This window comes from Helianthus annuus, chromosome 13, assembly GCF_002127325.2.
Source record: "Helianthus annuus cultivar XRQ/B chromosome 13, HanXRQr2.0-SUNRISE, whole genome shotgun sequence".
NCBI lineage: Eukaryota > Viridiplantae > Streptophyta > Magnoliopsida > Asterales > Asteraceae > Helianthus > Helianthus annuus.
In genome coordinates, this window is record NC_035445.2 from 97,293,367 (window position 1) to 97,311,625 (window position 18,259).

General features: G+C 36.6%; 1 protein-coding gene across 2 annotated transcripts; it reads right to left on the reverse strand.

The window, feature by feature from the left end:
• Nucleotides 1–12,753: 12,753 nt before the first annotated feature.
• On the reverse strand, nt 12,754–16,661 carry LOC118485568 (50S ribosomal protein L25-like). Of its 2 annotated transcripts, none has more exons than XM_035981792.1 (4): nt 16,508–16,661; nt 13,790–14,216; nt 13,585–13,714; nt 12,754–13,125 (listed from the first exon to the last, which is right to left on the reverse strand). In XM_035981792.1, exons 2-4 carry the CDS (start codon nt 14,207–14,209, stop codon nt 12,902–12,904), a joined length of 774 nt encoding a protein of 257 aa, XP_035837685.1. In that variant the 5' UTR covers nt 14,210–14,216; nt 16,508–16,661; the 3' UTR covers nt 12,754–12,901. The 2 variants fall into 2 exon arrangements, with proteins under 2 accessions (XP_035837685.1, XP_035837686.1); XM_035981793.1 differs by lacking the exon at nt 16,508–16,661 and adding an exon at nt 15,942–16,084.
• Between the last annotated feature and the right edge of the window lie 1,598 nt (nt 16,662–18,259).

The following is an 18,259-nucleotide window of genomic DNA, read 5'->3' on the forward strand; positions in this document are numbered from 1 at the left end:
TGGTAGCTATTTTTATAGGAGAACTCTATCAAGGGTAGGTGGTTATCCCAACTGCCACCTAAATCAATCACACATGCTCGAAGCATGTCTTCCAATGTTTGGATGGTACGCTCACTCTGTCCGTCTGTCTGTCAACCGTTATGTGATAGTGCTTCTTGACTTATTGGCGAAACATATCCTTTAATCCTTAGGGTGTAATACATTGCGAGCTCCACCAAGCTCCTTAAATAGGTTTTAGCTCATAAGTTATTTGATCTTGATATATTCGATTACTTCGAATGATTTCATATATTCAGAGCTTACTAGCCTGACAATTAACAGATTGGCACACCTTTCCAGGGTGATATCTTTTGTTGAGCCTTATTTCTTAACAAGAACTTATGAGGTTTGTTATTTCCATGAATCCTTGATTCTCTGCCGAATACTGGCAACTTATAGATGGTTATGGATTTGCTCGATCTTATTCATTGTTTCCAAGGCAACTTTTAGATCCTGATAATTGGACTTACCAATTTTCTGTCTAGCAATAGATGTTTAACATCTTATCTATACAAGGTCTCCCAAAGGAGCAGCATTGATACTTATATAACAACTATTATCGAAAAGCTTATCTTAAGGCGTGATGGTTATTCCAATCACTGCTTAGAACTAATCTTAAAGGATAGCTAGTCCCTTCAGACAGTCGAATAAATCGACGATCCTGGGCGGCTGATGGAAATTCTTACTTGTTGCCTAATTAGGGTTGCGATAATCAATGCATAAGCAAAATGAACCGTCTTTCTTATTTACTAAAAATCGGAGTTCTTAGAACTTTGAATTTTGGCTTTACGAAACCTTATCTAAAACTTATTTATTTGGCTCTTAGTTCTTCCTATTTCGTTGGTAATAACAGATATAAGATTCTTACAATAACTGCAGCCCTAAGAGGGATGTTTGTCCTAACATCCTCTTGCCTCTCAGAAGGTAAACATGGTAATTCTTATAAAGAAGCTAGTTATGACACATAGAGATGTCAGAGATTTCCGCATTCTCAGGCTTTGGCTCATCTATCGCTTTCGGTGTCAGATAAATGACACATTCCCTTTACCATTGCAAAGATGCCCTAAGTAGAGATACTTATAAGGACATTTTTATATTGGATATCTCCTTTGAATACTACTAGTCGACTTTAGTACAATATGACCATTGGGATATCTTCGGGGATCCCATGCATTAAACCTCCATACTGATCAGGCATGGAAGCAATCTATGGGACACACTAGGATACGCAAATCCTCATATGGTACTTTTATCAAACATAGTTTGGCATTCGCAGACGATAGAAAACAATGAGAAAATAATAAAATAAAATAAATAATATATATTGTCGTCCTCTTTCTGGGGAAGAGTACTCCAGATTCTTATGAAAGGATTATCTCCAAGGATGGGAGAGAGGTCATTAAAGATTCCATTGGTAAATTATACCTCATATCTAATATATGGAGTCCTTATGAATGTAATCCAGAGTTTGCTAAGCTTATGGTTTGCTAAAGGTTTTATTATCCCTTGCATCAATGTAAAAAATACTTGGCAGTCACTATCAATGCTAAATGGTAAAGGACGTACCTAATGCTATTATCGATGTGCACTGTCTCAGGTATTCAACCGGTAATCCAGGCGGTTCCTTTCTTATCCTTTCCAGACCTAGCTGCTCCTTTCTTGGCAGCCTTAGGGCAATTAGTACTGATGTGCCCCTTTTCACCACAGCTGAAACAGTTTGCATCCTTCATGTCCCTACATTCGTGGGACTGGTGGCCAGCTCTTTTACAGATGCCACATTGCTTTATCTTTTGGTTTAATCGACACTGCCCCCAATGTCTTCTTTTGCAGGTTTTGCATGTAGGCTTTTTGTTGGAATCCTGTTGGTTATTGTTGAGCTTGGATTTGCTCTTCTTAGGATTCTGAGAGTTATCCTCCTCCCTTTGTCTTTTGTCATTAGTTTCATTCATGAACGACTTTTGTCTCACTATATCTAGAGTGAGAGACAAGGATAGATCTACAGCTGATCTGTAGTTGATTGGCCTTGAAGCCTTAACATTCCCTTTTATTTCTGGTGCCAAACCACCGATGAAACGCGCAATGCGTTTTGGTTCCGGGGTAATTAAGTAGGGTACCAGTCTAGATAGGGAGTTGAAGTCGGTAACATATTGCTGACAATTTAGGTTTTTCATTGTGAGATTCAGAAAATCTGTCTCCACCTTTTCCACTTCGTGTTGTGGACAGTAGTTCACTTTGATAAGGTCCACAAACTTGGACCATCCCATAAGGTATAGGGGAATTTTCCCCGTGGACTGCATCATGGCCCTCCACCATACAAGAGCCTCTCCTTTAAAAGATTGTGAAACAAATTTTACTACGTCCTTATCAGCACAATCGCTGATGTCCACAACCGTTTCCATTTCCTCAAGCCATTCCATAGCATCAATTGCCCCTTTTTCGCCATTGAAATCTCTGTGTTTGCATGAGACGAAATATTTGTAGGTGCACCCGCCCTCAGTTGAACGGGGCCTATCATAGAGTACCAGCTCCTGAGGTTCGCTCTTTTCATCTGAAAAGTGAACGGAGCTCTCCTTACGAGCTGATGTATACGTTTCCGTATGGATCTTTGAGTGAGTGACACTCGGTTCCTTTTTGTTCTCAAGGACCTTATCCACAACTTCACTAATTGCTGCGCTAATCAAGGCCTGAAGAGTAGTGCCATTAACATTTATATTTATATTTGCATCCTTGTTTTTAGCCGCCGTATTGCTATGTGCTTCGTCGGAAACCTCCATTCTGGAGCTTTGGTACTAACACCAAAAATAACGTATGCTTAGATGCAAGTTATTATGGAATCATCGTAATGGATGATTTATAAGTCATGGTATTACTAAACCATAATGGCTGTTAGGTTTATAACTCCCTTAAAGTATGCTACTAGAAAGTATGTCAATTACATTTAGCCTAGGTCAAAAAGGACCATCAATTGAGTTTATGGTTTGGACCGAGTCCATTACCCTTTGACTGTGGATCACAATGTCGCAACTGTCCTTGTCATAACGAAAATCTTTAGATAGTTAGAAGGCTTGTCATGAAGGACATTAATAATCATATGCCCGAAGGCCTTGTCACAAAGGACATACCAATTATGGCACTTAAGGCATTAATATATAAGCTGCAATCTTATTGGATCCGAGATCTTAAGGTTCGAACATAGTTCTTCACCGTTGGACAGAGAGTCGAAGACTACAACCGTCATCTTTTGGAAGATAATTTATTTTGCCACAAAGGCTAGTCAATGTACATCATTCTGACTAACTAGATGATTGTGAGCCCCAAAGGAGTCAGCCGTGGTAAAGCTTTGAAGGCTAGCTAACCATGTAATAATAATTGTTTAATTATACAGCGAATTGTCGAACGTGGCGATTAAATAGTCATGGTGTAACTCAACCATATGGACCAATAGATAGTATTAAATTTATTTGATTATGCTTGGCCTAGGTTTTTAGATAAACCATCTTTGGAGTTTGAACGGAATATAATCCTTCATATTTATTAGACAGGGGACATACGTCACAACTGTCAATGTCGTACCGACACTTTATATAGCATAAAGGCTTGTTCCAAAGGACTTTTTGATGGCACAGACGCCTTGTCACTAGGGAAGTTTTAAAACATAATCAATGATTCCTTTGGATCGGAAGATTTCATAATTCATTGTCTTGACAAGAAGTTATGAAATAAAACTATCTTTTTCATGTATGCGTCTTCGCCCGTAGGTATACATCCCAGGTGGATGTTTAGATGTGTACATCATGTTCGACGTTTATTAGCCATGATTCCTATCGATTATATAGGCTGATTAAGGGGTTTGGAAATTCCTAATATAGAGATGACAAGCGTGATTTTATCGCATCACTGTTGTCGGGAGTGTTAACACGTTTTCAAGTGTTAATCAGGATCTGAATCTCTTCTAAACAGGTTTTACCATCTTAGCAAGGTCTTCAATGACATTCAAGCTAGGTCAAACCTTTTAAGATTCTCTTTTAATACATACACTTAACAGAAAAGGAATAATATTTATTTTATTCAGGATTTTTGTCATGAATCCTAATTTATAAGTTAGTAATAGCACAAATGGCCTAGTCGAGAAGACAAGTTTAATTTATAAGTCATGATTTCTGAGAATCGAGGCACTACAATTTATCCTAGTTATAAAACATTACGGATATTAAGGTGGCACAAAGGCCTAGTCACAAGGACATTTATAAATTATAAGCTAGGATTTCAGAGAATTAAAGCCTTGAGGTTTGAACCTAGTTCATTACCTTTTTCTGACAGGGAGTCATAGGTTACGACTGTCTTTATTAAAATTTCTGGCCCGTGGGCCTATCAATTAACATCTCGTAAGATGTTAAGTCATATAGTCATTGTACTGACGATACGTTCAGCGGTCACAGTAATGACATGACGCCACGATCAGTGCCATTAATTTATTCAACTGTCGTTCAGTGGTCATAATAATGACATGACGGCAGGATTAGCACTTAATTTGAATCAACTGTCATTCCGCGGTCATAATAATGACATAACGACATGATTAGTACTTTAATTTGGAATCAATTGTTGTTCAGCGGTCATAATAATGACATGACGACCAGATTATCGTCTAGAGGGTTTTGAGCATAGCTCCCCCCCTTAGGACAGGGAATCTCAAAAGATCACAACTGTCGATGTCGCAATCGGACAGTGTATTATAGCCCGTGGCACTTCATCCTTAAGGGATGATTATTTTAACAAGGAAGGTTTGGAATAACCCATTCTAGGGATGATTTATGTGATTTTATCGAACCACGTTTGCCAGGAGTGTTAACATGTTTTCAGATGTTAACAGGGATACGAATCTTTTAAACAGGTCTTACCATCTTGGCCCGGTCTCATAATTGACCCGAAGGCTAGGTTTCACTCTTAAGATTCTGAGTTTATAATTAACGCAGAACAAATTTTAAATTGAAATGCTAATAAGGATTTGAATCTAAATTGAGGAACTGCCATCTTGGCCGGGTCTCAATATGACACGAGGCTAGGTCTTGTCCTTTTAGATTTTGCCATTTTATAATAATGGTAGATCTTGCAAAAGGAATGTTACTTTAATTTATTTCATATATTATATTCTTATATATTGAATAAATGAAATTTGGATAAAGCATTCCAATGATTATAAAAATACCGAATTGTCCTAAAAGGAACTTAAAAGAAATTATGTTGTCCTCAAAGGGACCAAAGATAAATATCGTTATAAAGACTTTTAAGGAAACGATCTTCAGTAAAAGGAGTCTCTTCTTCATTTTGTTCTGAATGTCCTCTCCTTGGTCGTACGTTAATCCTGGTCGCGGTACGAAGCCCAGCATTTCAAGGCTCCAGACGTGGAGAATTTCTATTACGGCTTCTTTGCGTGGCGACATATCCAACAAAAATTTGGAAACAAAAATTCTAGATTAGGATTGAGAATATTCCTAAGTTAAGTCTAGACTCAGAATGGTCAAGGAATGTGCTATTGTGTCATTGAGATTAAACACTAAGGGCTAGTGTTTAATTCACTCAATGTTGGCTCTGATACCAACCTGTCACACCCCAAATTTCCACGTGTCACCGGTGGGCCCGGTGGGGAGTATCGTGACGTAGTTGATAACATCATAGTCAAACAACACAATTTAAAAATGCACAGCGGAAGCAAAAGATAAATATATTACAATCCGAATATAAAGTAATATCAAGTATTACAACGGAGAGTAGAGGATCCACAGGCGGATCTTAAAACTTAAATATTGTTCAACAGACTTTAGGCGCCTAGAACTTGCAAGATTCCTTATTAACGCCCTGAGCAGCTTCCAGCCTATTACGTACTTGTACCTGTCACTTAGACTTTGGAAAATATGTCAGTTTTCACTGGTAAATACACTCAACTGACTCATTTGAAAAGAGTTTGCGAAAATTGGTTTAGGCGCACAAGGCACAAAACTATTTTGACACTTGATTAAGATGCACAAGGCAAGATTAATCTTTTATACTTGGGACAAACTATATCTCATGTTATCAGTTTTACATAACTTGCTCTACATACAGGGCCCGGTTCTATGCCGGTTCAAGATTAACCGACACACCACTATTCCCTTATTGGGAATCCCTTATTGGGTATAATTGATTAATAAGCATATAGCATCTGTCAGGTGTATGCCTACACCCCGTGCTTAGGTCGTGGCCATTGCATTTAATGAGTCAAGGATATCCAGGACACGGTCGCATTAACCCCCAATGTTTCAGTCAAGCAATACGAATTAAAACAGGTTATTTGGATTTCCCGACTCATTGGTCTTCGAATCCCATACCTGACCATGCGGTATTTATATTACCGTATCCCAAGCCCGTAATAGGGAAAATAAGTTAAGAGTATTTACCTGAGCTAGCTCCTGTCTTAAATAGCAAGAATTATAATAACTCAGCCGTATTCTCTTAAGTAAGCGTAGGTACAATTTACCGGAATGCTCTAGTCTGGAACGATGGTATAAATAACCAATTAGAATACTAACGGGTCTTTAATTAAGCCTAAACTTAGACCGGTTAGTTTTAAGGAAATATACGGTTCAAGCGCACGATTAAGCGAAGACCGGATAGAACGTGATTTAGACCCGACAAGTTTGAATACTTGTATAATATGGGTATACTAAATACATTCTGGATTTTGAGACAAAAATGATAACGTTTGACCCGTTTCGGTCAATTTATGCAAACTAGCTACATAAACCGAACGCTAAAAGAGCGTTACGGGTAACCAAAAGAGTCATATGCAAGTTCCCTGAGATAATATGCTTTAAATGTGTTATAATATCAGCAAGTTATGTTCTATTATGCCCCGAATAAATTTAAACTCAATTTATGCCTTATAAGGGCATTTTGGTCATTTAAAAGATTAAAAAGAGTTAAATTGGAAATCTGAGTTACAGGTCTGATTTATACAGTAAATATACTTAATTTGACGTATTATAACAGTAGGGTATGACCCATATACAAAACTTATCATTTAAAATCAAACTATGCACCGTAGGGGTATTTTAGTAATTTCACAAGGGCTAAAATGTCAAAACTGGAAACCTGGGTTCAAAAACTTATACTTACTGTTATTATATGAAAATATGCTAAATACATCAGTAGGTATAATCCTTATATGTTTAATATGGGTATAACGCATACTATGCGTTAGAAACGCTTAGAAAGGCGATTTAGAGCCGTTTCCGGGTTTTCAAAAGAAAGCTGAGATTTTTATAGTTCCAGAATGCTCAACATAATTTATTTAGCAAATAAAATCAGTAGGAAAAGGTTTGGGGTCAAAAGGATGCATAAAACTCATTTTATGGCTTAAAAGGTCGAAACCGGTATTAACCGAATCAAACTTAGAGACCTATGATACGATCAGCCAAAAATTAAATAAAAATCTTCAAAAATCCCAAAATAGTATATAACGTCAGTGGGTAAAAAGTTTTATATCAAAAAGTGGCCTTAAATAGGTTATACGCTAAATGCGTCGTTTATTTAACAGAAAGCTATAGTTTTACGATATCGGCCATAACTCAAAATTCGGACCTCCAACTGATATCAAATTTTCGGTGCAAGTCCATAAATCAGAAATAAAGATTTCTACTCTTTCACTTTTCCAAAAATCACGTTTTATATCAAAAAGGGCAAAATAGTCAACTTTAAGCATAAATCGGAAACATGCATATGAATCGGTTAAGCATAGACTCAAGATGTAAAATTCCAGAGAGTTAAACATAAATATAAATGGTTCAAAATAAGCTCTAATGCAGATCTCAAACATGCATGCACGGATCCGAATCGATAGTCAAAGAAAAGTTGTTTTATAAGACTTTCGGTTCCGATCCGAGTTTATACTAAAGATTGTCGAGTTGATCATGATAAAACATATTCTTACATTTATTATAAAGTTATTTTTGATGATCAAACTGATTGCATGTCATCTACATTACCATTTATACTATAATTTGCAAAAACACTTCCTGTTGACTTTTTAAGAACAACTTTGACTCGACAAATAGCATGCTTAGAGTGGGAATCAGAGAATACCCTTTTGAGGGTTTGTTTCCCACATAAATACCAACTTATAGGTACTTTCAATTTGAGAAATGGCTGAGCCATAATCGTTTAATCTAAAAGTCAAACTATAACTATGACGGATTGACTTTTGGCTAATGATCAAAGCTAGAACGAATTAGAGAAGGTTACGAATGCTTACAAGAGTCCTAATGAAGCTTAGGGATCACTATGAAGGTGCCTTGATGTCCAGAAAACTCCAGGAGTTGCCTTGTAAATTTTTGAAGTTTCAAGTGTTCTTGTTTTCTAACTCAAGAACTCAATTGTGGTGATTTTGATCAGATTTAAGGGTGTTTCTGATGTTGTGAGATGTTCACAAGTGTCCTTACATGCATGAGAGTTGATTGGAGGGTTTGGGAGGTGAAAATAGCTGTCATCAACTCATAAAACTGACCCAAAATCTGATATTTGCGAATTTCTGATGCTGGCAGGGTCACGCGGCCCGCTTAAGGCAGCCCAGGCGGGCCGCCTGGGGTCTGCAGTCCCAAACTTTGCTCAAATGTTGCAGTTTTGGTCCATGTTCTTTGCAATCGAGGTTTTGGCTATTTATTTTGACCCTTAGACCTTCAAATCTGATTTTTAAGAACCTTGGGACATTTACCAACATGGTAATGTCCTCGGTTAACTTTGCGCTCACCCGAAAAGTCATGAAATTCGACGTTGACGCTTTTAACCCCTCAAGTACGGTTTTGGCCATAACTTTCTCATACGATAACGAAACTTCATGAAATTTTTATCACATATTCTAGTGAGTATATTCTAGCATTACAAAGCTTCGGGGCTGCTAAAAGATCACTCAGAGGTATAAATTCAACATGTTGACACTTTTAGTCCCTGTAGTTTGAAATTCCTTACTTTCGTGCATTTTCCGCTTCGTATGATCCATGATCTATCCGTTTAGGGTTATAAACACCATGTAGGGTTATTATAGAGTCTATTTATCCATTGTTGACACTTTGGACCCTTACGTTCCATAGTTTTCACTGTTTGTCAACTTTAGTCCCTCTAAAGTATGTTTTCGCATATGCAAAGTCTATGACACGTGTCATTACATTAATGGACGTAAATTTTCGAGGTGTTACAGCGTTGGTATTATTTTGGAAGTCGTAACTTCATGATTTTTCAAGTAATATTATCTTCACTCTAAAAATAATATACATATAGTTCACAAGATAATCATAAATTCACACAAGCGTCTTATTATGAAATATATATTCTAAATATATATTTAACAAGTTTTATTTATGAAAATCCGCCTCCGACACTTGGAAATTTTGTAATAAAAATCATGACGAATTTTATTTGGAAAAACAAGTAAAAAAAATATATTTATAACACTTGTCACAAACTATTTCTAAGTGTTATATTTCTGGAAAAATTTCGTCAGAGTTTCCTCTGTAACTGGAGGTGGCCACGCTTACTAGCGTATCATTTTCTTTTAAGATTCAATCAAACAATTTTCCAACTACCAATATTCAATATTCAAAAATCAAACTAGTCAAAAAAATAAGTATAAATCTCAATCTCATGAACTTGTAAGTTGTGTAAAATTATGTAGTAACTTTCCAACATTTTTAGTAGATCTTTCCATCTTTAAAAATAAAATCAGTTTCTTGAAAACTTTATTTTTAAAGAATATGTAACTTTACAATTTCTAGTCCAAAAATTACGAAAATATTTCTTTGTTAAACCTTCTTGTTACACAAGTGTTTACACACTTGTTTAGTCACTAAAATACCTTTAGTTTATGAAAGATCCGACTTTTAGACAAGACTTGTATATTTTACTTGGTTCTTCCGAAAAACCACTTGTAGATCTTTAGATCTACTAGTTTAGAACTCTATTTTACAAGAAAAACCTCTTTTACACAAGTTCATGTTTATGTATGGAAAGGTCATCATCTTGCAACTTTCATACTTAACATATTGCTAGTTCATGTTCCATGAACATGATCTAGCGTGGTTAGATGACGATCCGTTCCACTACTAGCAACCAACAACATAAAATAACAATAACTAGTCAAGATCTACAAGATTTACACCACTAGTTACACTTTAACCAACCAGTTCATTATTCTTTCAAGACTTTTAGTTTTGATCTTTAGTGTTCTCGAGTTTTAACCGTTAAATCTCTTATTAACCACTTTAAACATGAACAAGGAAGTGTTTAGAAGCACTTACAGCTAGCTCGAGGCTAGGGAAGAATCAAAGCGTAAACAAGGTGGATAAAAGCAACGTAGTGAGGTTCTTGAGATTCTGAAAGCACCGAGCCTCCTTGTGTGTGACCTTTCACCTTTGTGTGTATGTGAAATGTCTTGATCAAAACTTGAAGATGGTGAGATGGTGGGCTATGGTTTCGGCCGATCCAAAGGAGAGGGAAAGAAGAGAGCAAATTTTGTTTAAGTGTTTTGATGTGAATGAAGTTCTTGTCCCCTTGGGAAACCGGTCGGTTGGGGGGGGGGGTTATGGTTGGATTTCAACCAACTAGTTAAGTGATTAGTTATGTTAGTTAGGAATTTAAGTTAGTTACTAGTGTGTTATGTAATATAACGGGTGTTAGGGTGTTCGGGGACCCTAACTAGCTCAGAAAAGGACAAACAATGTCATTGACAATATTTTTGTGTTTCGGGTAAAGTCCGGTTGTTCGGTTGGATATTGATTCGTTAAAGTGCTAAATAAGCATTTAAAGTGTCTTTTATAGTGTTTTAGTGACACAATGAATTCCTGACACTTTGGAAAGTGTCTAGTATTATTTTCCCATGTTTTTGCACTTCACTAGTTAAGTAAAATGCTGAATTTTGTAATAAAGTGCAGAATTTTGCACTTAGAGCATGTTTTAGGCACATCCGGTCACTATAAATTTCACCTAGTGACGCAGTTCTACAAACCTCATCTCCCTACACTCACTACTAGTGTAGTAATCTATTCCCGGCTCATACTGGCCTCAGAGACAGTGTCTGTCTAGTGCTGGCTATGTCAGCATGCTACTGGGTTATCCGTTCATTGTGCTAACTGTACTTTTGTGCATCAAGTTTGTCACTATAGTTTTGTGTGTAAATAATGGAGTGACAGTAATAAAGGATGATGCATGTATATGTATGTATTAGAAATCACATATCAGTTTAACCATAATTGTATGCAAGCACAGTATTTAAGCATTAATTAAATATTAATTAATTCGTACGGATACCTGATTTGGTGAGGGTTGTCACATTTACAGCCTCACAAATAAAACCTAAATTAACCTCCGATTCAAGCCTGCAAACAGATCTGCAAATCGAAAAAAAAACCCCACTGCTCGTTTCCGTTTCGAAGAACCCAAAACCGAATATAATGGTGGTCGGAGATAATGGTTTTAGGGTTTCATGTTTTGTTTCTATTTCTATATTGACGTATTTGTGATTTAGGGTTTCGTGTTTTGTTGTTGTTCGCCAGAGATGATGGTGGTTAGTGGGTCTATTTCGATGGCGGAAGGTGGGGCAGTGGTGGGCGGTGGTAGTTGGTGGAGTGGTTTTTGATGGTTGACGGTGGTAGTGTAGAGGGGTAGAGAGAGATGTAGAGAAAGGGGAGGTGGTGGTTGGTGGAGACAATGGTGGTTCTTGATGGTTGAAGGTGTCGGTTCTTGGTGGTGGTGGAGAGGGGTTTAGAGAGAGATGTAGAGAGGGGGTTGTGGTGGTGGTGACTGGTTGTATATGAAGGTGTCTGTACATATACATACACATATTGTTATATATATTATATTAATTATAGTAATTAAAATATACACATAAGCCCCCTATAGTAATTAAAATATACACATAAGCCCCCAAATATCCACCTCATCTTGCCACATAGGAAATAAAGTGCCACGTCGGACAAAAAAAAACCTAGTTAGTGGAGATTTAACTGAGTGGTGTGCCACTGCAAACAAAAAGTCAAGTTGGGGGTGCCGGGTTACAAAGTGTTAGTTTCGGGTGACAACGGTCATAGGCCGATAGTTGGGGGTGATATAATCCAATAACCCAATAAAATAAAACTTGCAATATATTACTCAAAACTACATTCTCACTTTTCTCCTCTTTATAGATTAATTTTTTTGAACAACAAATTTCTTTTATTTCATGTCGTCTATGAGACTTGAACCCAAGACCTCCCTCTCCTAAGGTGTTTAAAGGTTTTGCCTTTGCTAATAGACCACTGCTACCCCATTGGTTCTTTATAGATTAATTAATTATAAATTCAGCTATTAATGCAAAACTCACAAACCTCAGATTCTTCATAAACTCGTGTTACCATTTTAATTATATAGCTTTACAAGCATGTTTAAATTTTATAACTTTTATAAAACTTAGAACAGGAAAACCATATCAACTTCAACAGGTGCATTGAGTAATTTTAGAAAATGACTTGTTCCAAGTATTCTTCTATTTCACTAGAGTCTTGAGTGTTTCTTATGACTTGAACACCTTCGGCAAAGGTCAAACTCGACTTCACGGATCATTTGAGCTAAAAAACAAGAACTCTAGATCATTAACACAAAATCGTTTTACGACACACCCCAACTTTTCTTTATTTTGGCTCAAGGCCGTTTCCAGACAACCGAGAAAACGGATCTACGATATAATAAAAACCCATGTTCATTAGTTTTTATAAAGCTCAATAGATAAATGAAACTGCTGCGCTAGAACTAACAACAATCTGAAGTTTGAAAATCTTTATAGATAAAAGTTGGAAATTTATTTAGACTTTTTGGATTCAGCAGAAACCCTTGCCCCTGCAATCTTGCAAACAGGTTCGTCTTTGGGGCGAACAAGTTTGAGAGCAGGATGAACTTTCAGATCCCCCATTACCAGCTTCTGGCCCACATCTAACTCACTCAGATCTACCTCGATAAACGGAGGGATTATGTCCGCAGGGCATATGAACTTCACCGTTCTCTGTATGATGTTTAAATAAGACCCTGCCATTATTCAAAATTCCACTGTTATTACATTCAAAAGAATGACCATACTATAAACATTCGTATGTGTATAGAAAATGATTAGTCGTGTTCTTGTCTTTATTCTACTTTGGAGATCGCCTATCTCGAATCAGGCTTTGTCTTTTATATTACAGCTGACTAGTAGGGTCCTTATGACAAAAATATATGCATACATCAAAGGCTTATAGTAGGGGTCTTAGTTATGTCTAACAATATTGTTTTATAGTCATATCTAATGTATTTATCATCTATTAAGCAGTTAAAATATGTTCAAAAAAAGTATTTTTGGTTTTTGACCTGAACCCATCTCAACAACCATACGTGACGAAAAGTTATTTAAGGTTTCGGTAACAACGATAACCGTCGGTCAACATATTTGATATAACAAACAACTAGAAAAGAACTACGTTGGATGTCATGAAAATAACGCATTATTACCTTTCTTCAACCCAGGTGACACATCATCCCCAATAAACACGAGCGGAACATCAACTTTCAACAAAGCATTAGATGGTGCTCTCATGAATGTAACATTAAGCACCGCATCTGTGCTAGCATGAACATGAAGCTGACACCAAAAAACAAATATTAATAAATAAATAAATTCTAACTAAAATGACAATCAGATATTTATCCGACATACCAGTCGGGGCAAGACGCGGACTTTTTCAATGATATCCTCACTTTCAACATCGGGCCGAACCTCAAGGTCAAAAAGGCGTGACATAAAATAAGAACGACCAAGGTGATTTACAAGCTTCTTGATCTGATTATTCTGAACAGATATGAGTCGTTTGTTACCTCCGTGCTGGCCATCCTCTTGCTCAAACACGATGCTCGGTACGCGTCCAGCCTTGCGCTCTTTAGCGGATATATTTTTCCCAGACTGCGCACGTGGCAATGCGATAATGGTCTCTGCGTGTTTCGCATCTGGCTTCGGGAAACCTTCGAGATACGTGAGCGGCAGTTCGTTGGTTTCTTGAACTAAAGCTGCGGCAGTGGATGATTGTCTAATGTGGCGGAAAGTTAAGGCTCTGGTGAGCACTTGACGTGGAGCCAACATTTGGTATCTGCAAAAAAAAAGGAAAAAATGGTCAAACATAACACTTTTGTATGCAATTACCCCATTGTGATCTAATATAACACTTTTTGAGCTATGAATACATCAACCATTATGAAAAAATCATAATAAATAATGGCATTAAATTGTATGTAAATCCATCCATATCAATTATCAGTTGAAGAAGTAACCCATTTAATCTTGCAAATCAAAATGTAAATTTGTGTTTTTCCCTTTTCTTTTTCAGTGAGTGCTTACTAAAAACCAAAAAGTAAATACAACTGCAGTCGTCAACAAGAGACTAAAAACTAGAGGTGGCAAAATGAATGGGTTGGATTGGATTGGTTGTTGGGTCAGGATGGGTTTGGGTTAGAATGAGTTTGGGTCAAGATGGGTAAAAGAAAGAAGGTCAGGATGGGTCTGGGTCAAGATGAGTTCGGGTCAGGATGGGTTGAGAATAAATCAATAATAATAAAAACTGAAAAAAAAATATAAAAAATTAAAAAATTAAAAAAACGAAAAAAAAATTAAAAAAAAAAAAAAAAAAAAAAACGATCTGCACTTTTCCTGCATAACATAACTGATGTTATGATGTACCTTCGATCTCAGCTTAATACATTTGAACAGTTAAAGATATAAGCAGATTAGTATGCAGAATAATAAAACAGGTTGTTTCAAAAAATTGTTTCATGAGCAGTTGTATATATGTCATGTACCAGTTAAGTAATTGGTATTTGCTGATACTTGAGAAATCTTGATGAATACTTGGCTAACTTTAGTTTTGTACAAAAACTTATGGATGTGTAGCGCTACTGGCGTATAGTGCTTTTCTCGATCTTTGTCAAATTTGATTAATAAGATATAGATCAACACATTAAATAGGTTACCATAGGAAGTGGAGTGGGTGTTGTGGTGCTTGTAGGTGGTGGTTCTGCTTCGTTTAGGCACGGGTAACAAGTTGACATATGAACAGAGAGGTTGAGATATGCGATTCAGAAAACTCGCGGACTCGTATCAGTGGTTACGGTGTTCATTAGTGGTGGTTGGGTGTCACGAAGATGGTCAGAGGTGCTTGGTTGTTCGCTTCTAGGTACGGACAAGCAGTTGGTACTGACCAGGCCTGGACCTAGTGTTGCAATTGGGTCGGACCCAGAGCGATAATGTGTTTGTAGGAGATGGGCACATGAGACTCAGCTGTCTGTCACATTGAAAATCAGCCATGAAAGCAATAAAATCATATGTCAAAGATTTAGGATCCTAATGTGATCCCATCATACTAACCCAAATACAATCAATCTGTAAGCTAAAACCCCACAATAAAACAAAGCAAGACAAACTAACAAATCCACACGACAAAGCGAAAAAGAAACCAAATTTAGGATCCTAATGTCATACTAACCAACAATCATAGGGTCAAACCATTTTCAACCATCAACAAAAGTTAAAGCAAATTAGAGGCCAAAACAAGTAGAAACTTGCTTAAAGCAACAACCACATTAACCTCAATCAATCATACCAGTTTCCCAAAACAAGAATCTTCTAAGTATCCAACAACTCGGGTAGTAAAATCCCAATGTGAATCCATCAAACAAGGCAACATAAACGACATCTAAATCGTCATGAATATTCACATAGGATTCCTAACTAGGGTTTCGATGTGTATTTGAAATTGAACTATTAAGAAGAAGTTTAGAATGCATACAGAAAATAAATCAACCAAGAGTGAAATTCATACCTTTCAATCGATCAACAAGTGTAGAATAGGTTGATTTAAGGGAGCATTTGGGTAGAAATTGAGAGCCTACTGGTAGTAGAGTAGAAAAGATGAGAGCGTAGATGAGTTGCTAGGGTAAAAAAGATAATGGCCCATCCTGACCCATTCTCTTTTAATTCTGATTTTCTTATTACCCATCTAGACCCATTAATAATTTTAATCAACCCAAAATGACCCAGCAGCTTAAAATTAAAGTCCAAATTTAGGTATTTGGGTAGAAATTGCCAGGCCTAGTGGAATGATAATTACATTTTACTTATAACGGGCTAAAATTAAAGGGTTTTAGATTTAACATATGAGGCAGAAATCAGAATAGGGTTTAGGGTTTATGCAGCAACATCATTTCTATAAACAAGTTCATCCTAATGTAATATAGCAATAACCTAATTTCAAAAGCTTGAAGACGGATTCTTATGTGGTACACTAAAAATTTCTAATTAAATTTCACAATCACAAACATTGATGAAACCCAACAAATTATTTTACTGTTTAAGGATTTATATTCGAAGATAAGGACTTAGGGTTACCAGATAATCGAGATTCGAGAGGTCACACGACGGTGGTCAGACACGGTGGTCGCCGGAGGAAGAACTTGAGAGGCGGACGGAGAGATTACAGGTTAGTGCGTGCACTTCTTGATTCCTTCATTGCCCAATTTGAATTTGGGCTAACAAATTATGGGTAGAGAGCAATGGGCCACTTAACCCATAAACCTAAACCCACTTTAAACTTTTTTCAATGTCCAATAAATCCTTATCACTTGGGTAAATTTAATAACCGGTTCTAAGTATGGAAGGTTGGAAGTGGTTCAGTTAATTTTTTAAGGGTTGAAACCGGTTATTGACTTATTGTTATAATCCGTTCGGTTTCAAGTATTGTTATTGGACCGAAAAGCATACCTTATGTACTTGGGTTCGGGTAGAGTTCTGTTTTGGGCTTTACAAAAACGGGTACTAAGATACACTATTTTCAGGTTTTTAATATGGCCAATTGAATTTTAACACCTCTAACTTTGAAGAATTGGCCGATAACACCCGCAACTAACACTTTGATCTGTGACACCCCAAACTTTTAATTTTGTTTGTCATTTCACCACTCAGTTAAAAAAATCAGTAACTGAGTTAGTCTTCCATCCTAGCTGGCATCCTACGTGGACTATTTTTGCAGATGTGGCACATTCATGGTATAAAACCCATGTTCTTCGATTTTAACCCTGCACAAACAATTGGGAAACCCTAATTTGCTCATACGCATGAATCGACCCAAATCCAAACCCTAATTTGCTCATCACGAGATCGGAGCAAACCTTCAACTTATTGGCTGATCGACATGTCTACTTCTTCCAACTCTTCATGTAATACCAACCGAATCCCTAAAACATGGTAAAGAATAGACAGCTCTAACTCAATAGAAACTGTGCAAGGCACATCTATGCAAATTGACACAAGAATTTTAAGGATGAGGAGCTCAAGGAGTTGTATTGGAAAGCTTACACATAACATTTTTTTTATTAATGAGACTCTAACCGACTATCTCTCCTAAAAGAAATCATTCGGATACTACTAGAGCACTGCCTCAATCACTTTAATTTTAAATGCCATAAAAATTACCTTTTGTTTCAACTCCAAAATCGATATAGCCTATTGAATAATAAATTAGATACTTTGATTAAGGGAAATTTTTTGTTGATTCTTGTGTTTTAGGGGTTTTTAATTACTTGAGTAGAAAATCTAAATGTTTAATGCCCTGAGTTTCTACAGTCACTTTTCTTTACCATTATCTATCCATCAAGTCCGTTAACTACGAGGGTAATTTAGTCATTTACACATAAAGTACAAGTCTTATATGTACATGAGATGGCACAGTGCAAAGCATGTGGCAAATCCATGAAGGCTACAGCTGACTCCACGTTAAAAAACACACTGATCGTCATTGTCCGGTAACAAAGGTGAAGAAAAATGAAGTCGGTGAAGCGTCCGGAACCGGTTCTTCGAATGTTTAATGTGTCTTATGTAGCTGGTTACTATCTAGGATTTTAGGAGTTAAGTTATGTTTAGTTGTTAAATAAATGTTTAGTGTTTTATGTAATGTAGGATTTGTAGGATTTAACTTTCGTTTAAAATGTCATGTAATGTAACGGGTTCTAACAAACATTTATGTTTTATGTAATGGGCACGTTCTAAAAAAAACTTACATTAATAAAGACTTAATATAAAAAACTACATACCGGTCTTTTTATACCTTGTAACCAGTTCTAAAATACTACATTTATTTCTTTG

Bases quoted from the DNA above. Each gene is read 5' to 3' on its own strand.
- LOC118485568 (XM_035981792.1), bottom strand. From the start codon at position 14,209: ATGTTGGCTCCACGTCAAGTGCTCACCAGAGCCTTAACTTTCCGCCAC. The intron at 13,715-13,789 runs GTATGTCGGATA...TTTTGGTGTCAG, and splicing joins TCCGCGTCTTGCCCCGACTG to CTTCATGTTCATGCTAGCAC. The intron at 13,126-13,584 runs GTAATAATGCGT...GAATAATGGCAG, and splicing joins GTCACCTGGGTTGAAGAAAG to GGTCTTATTTAAACATCATA.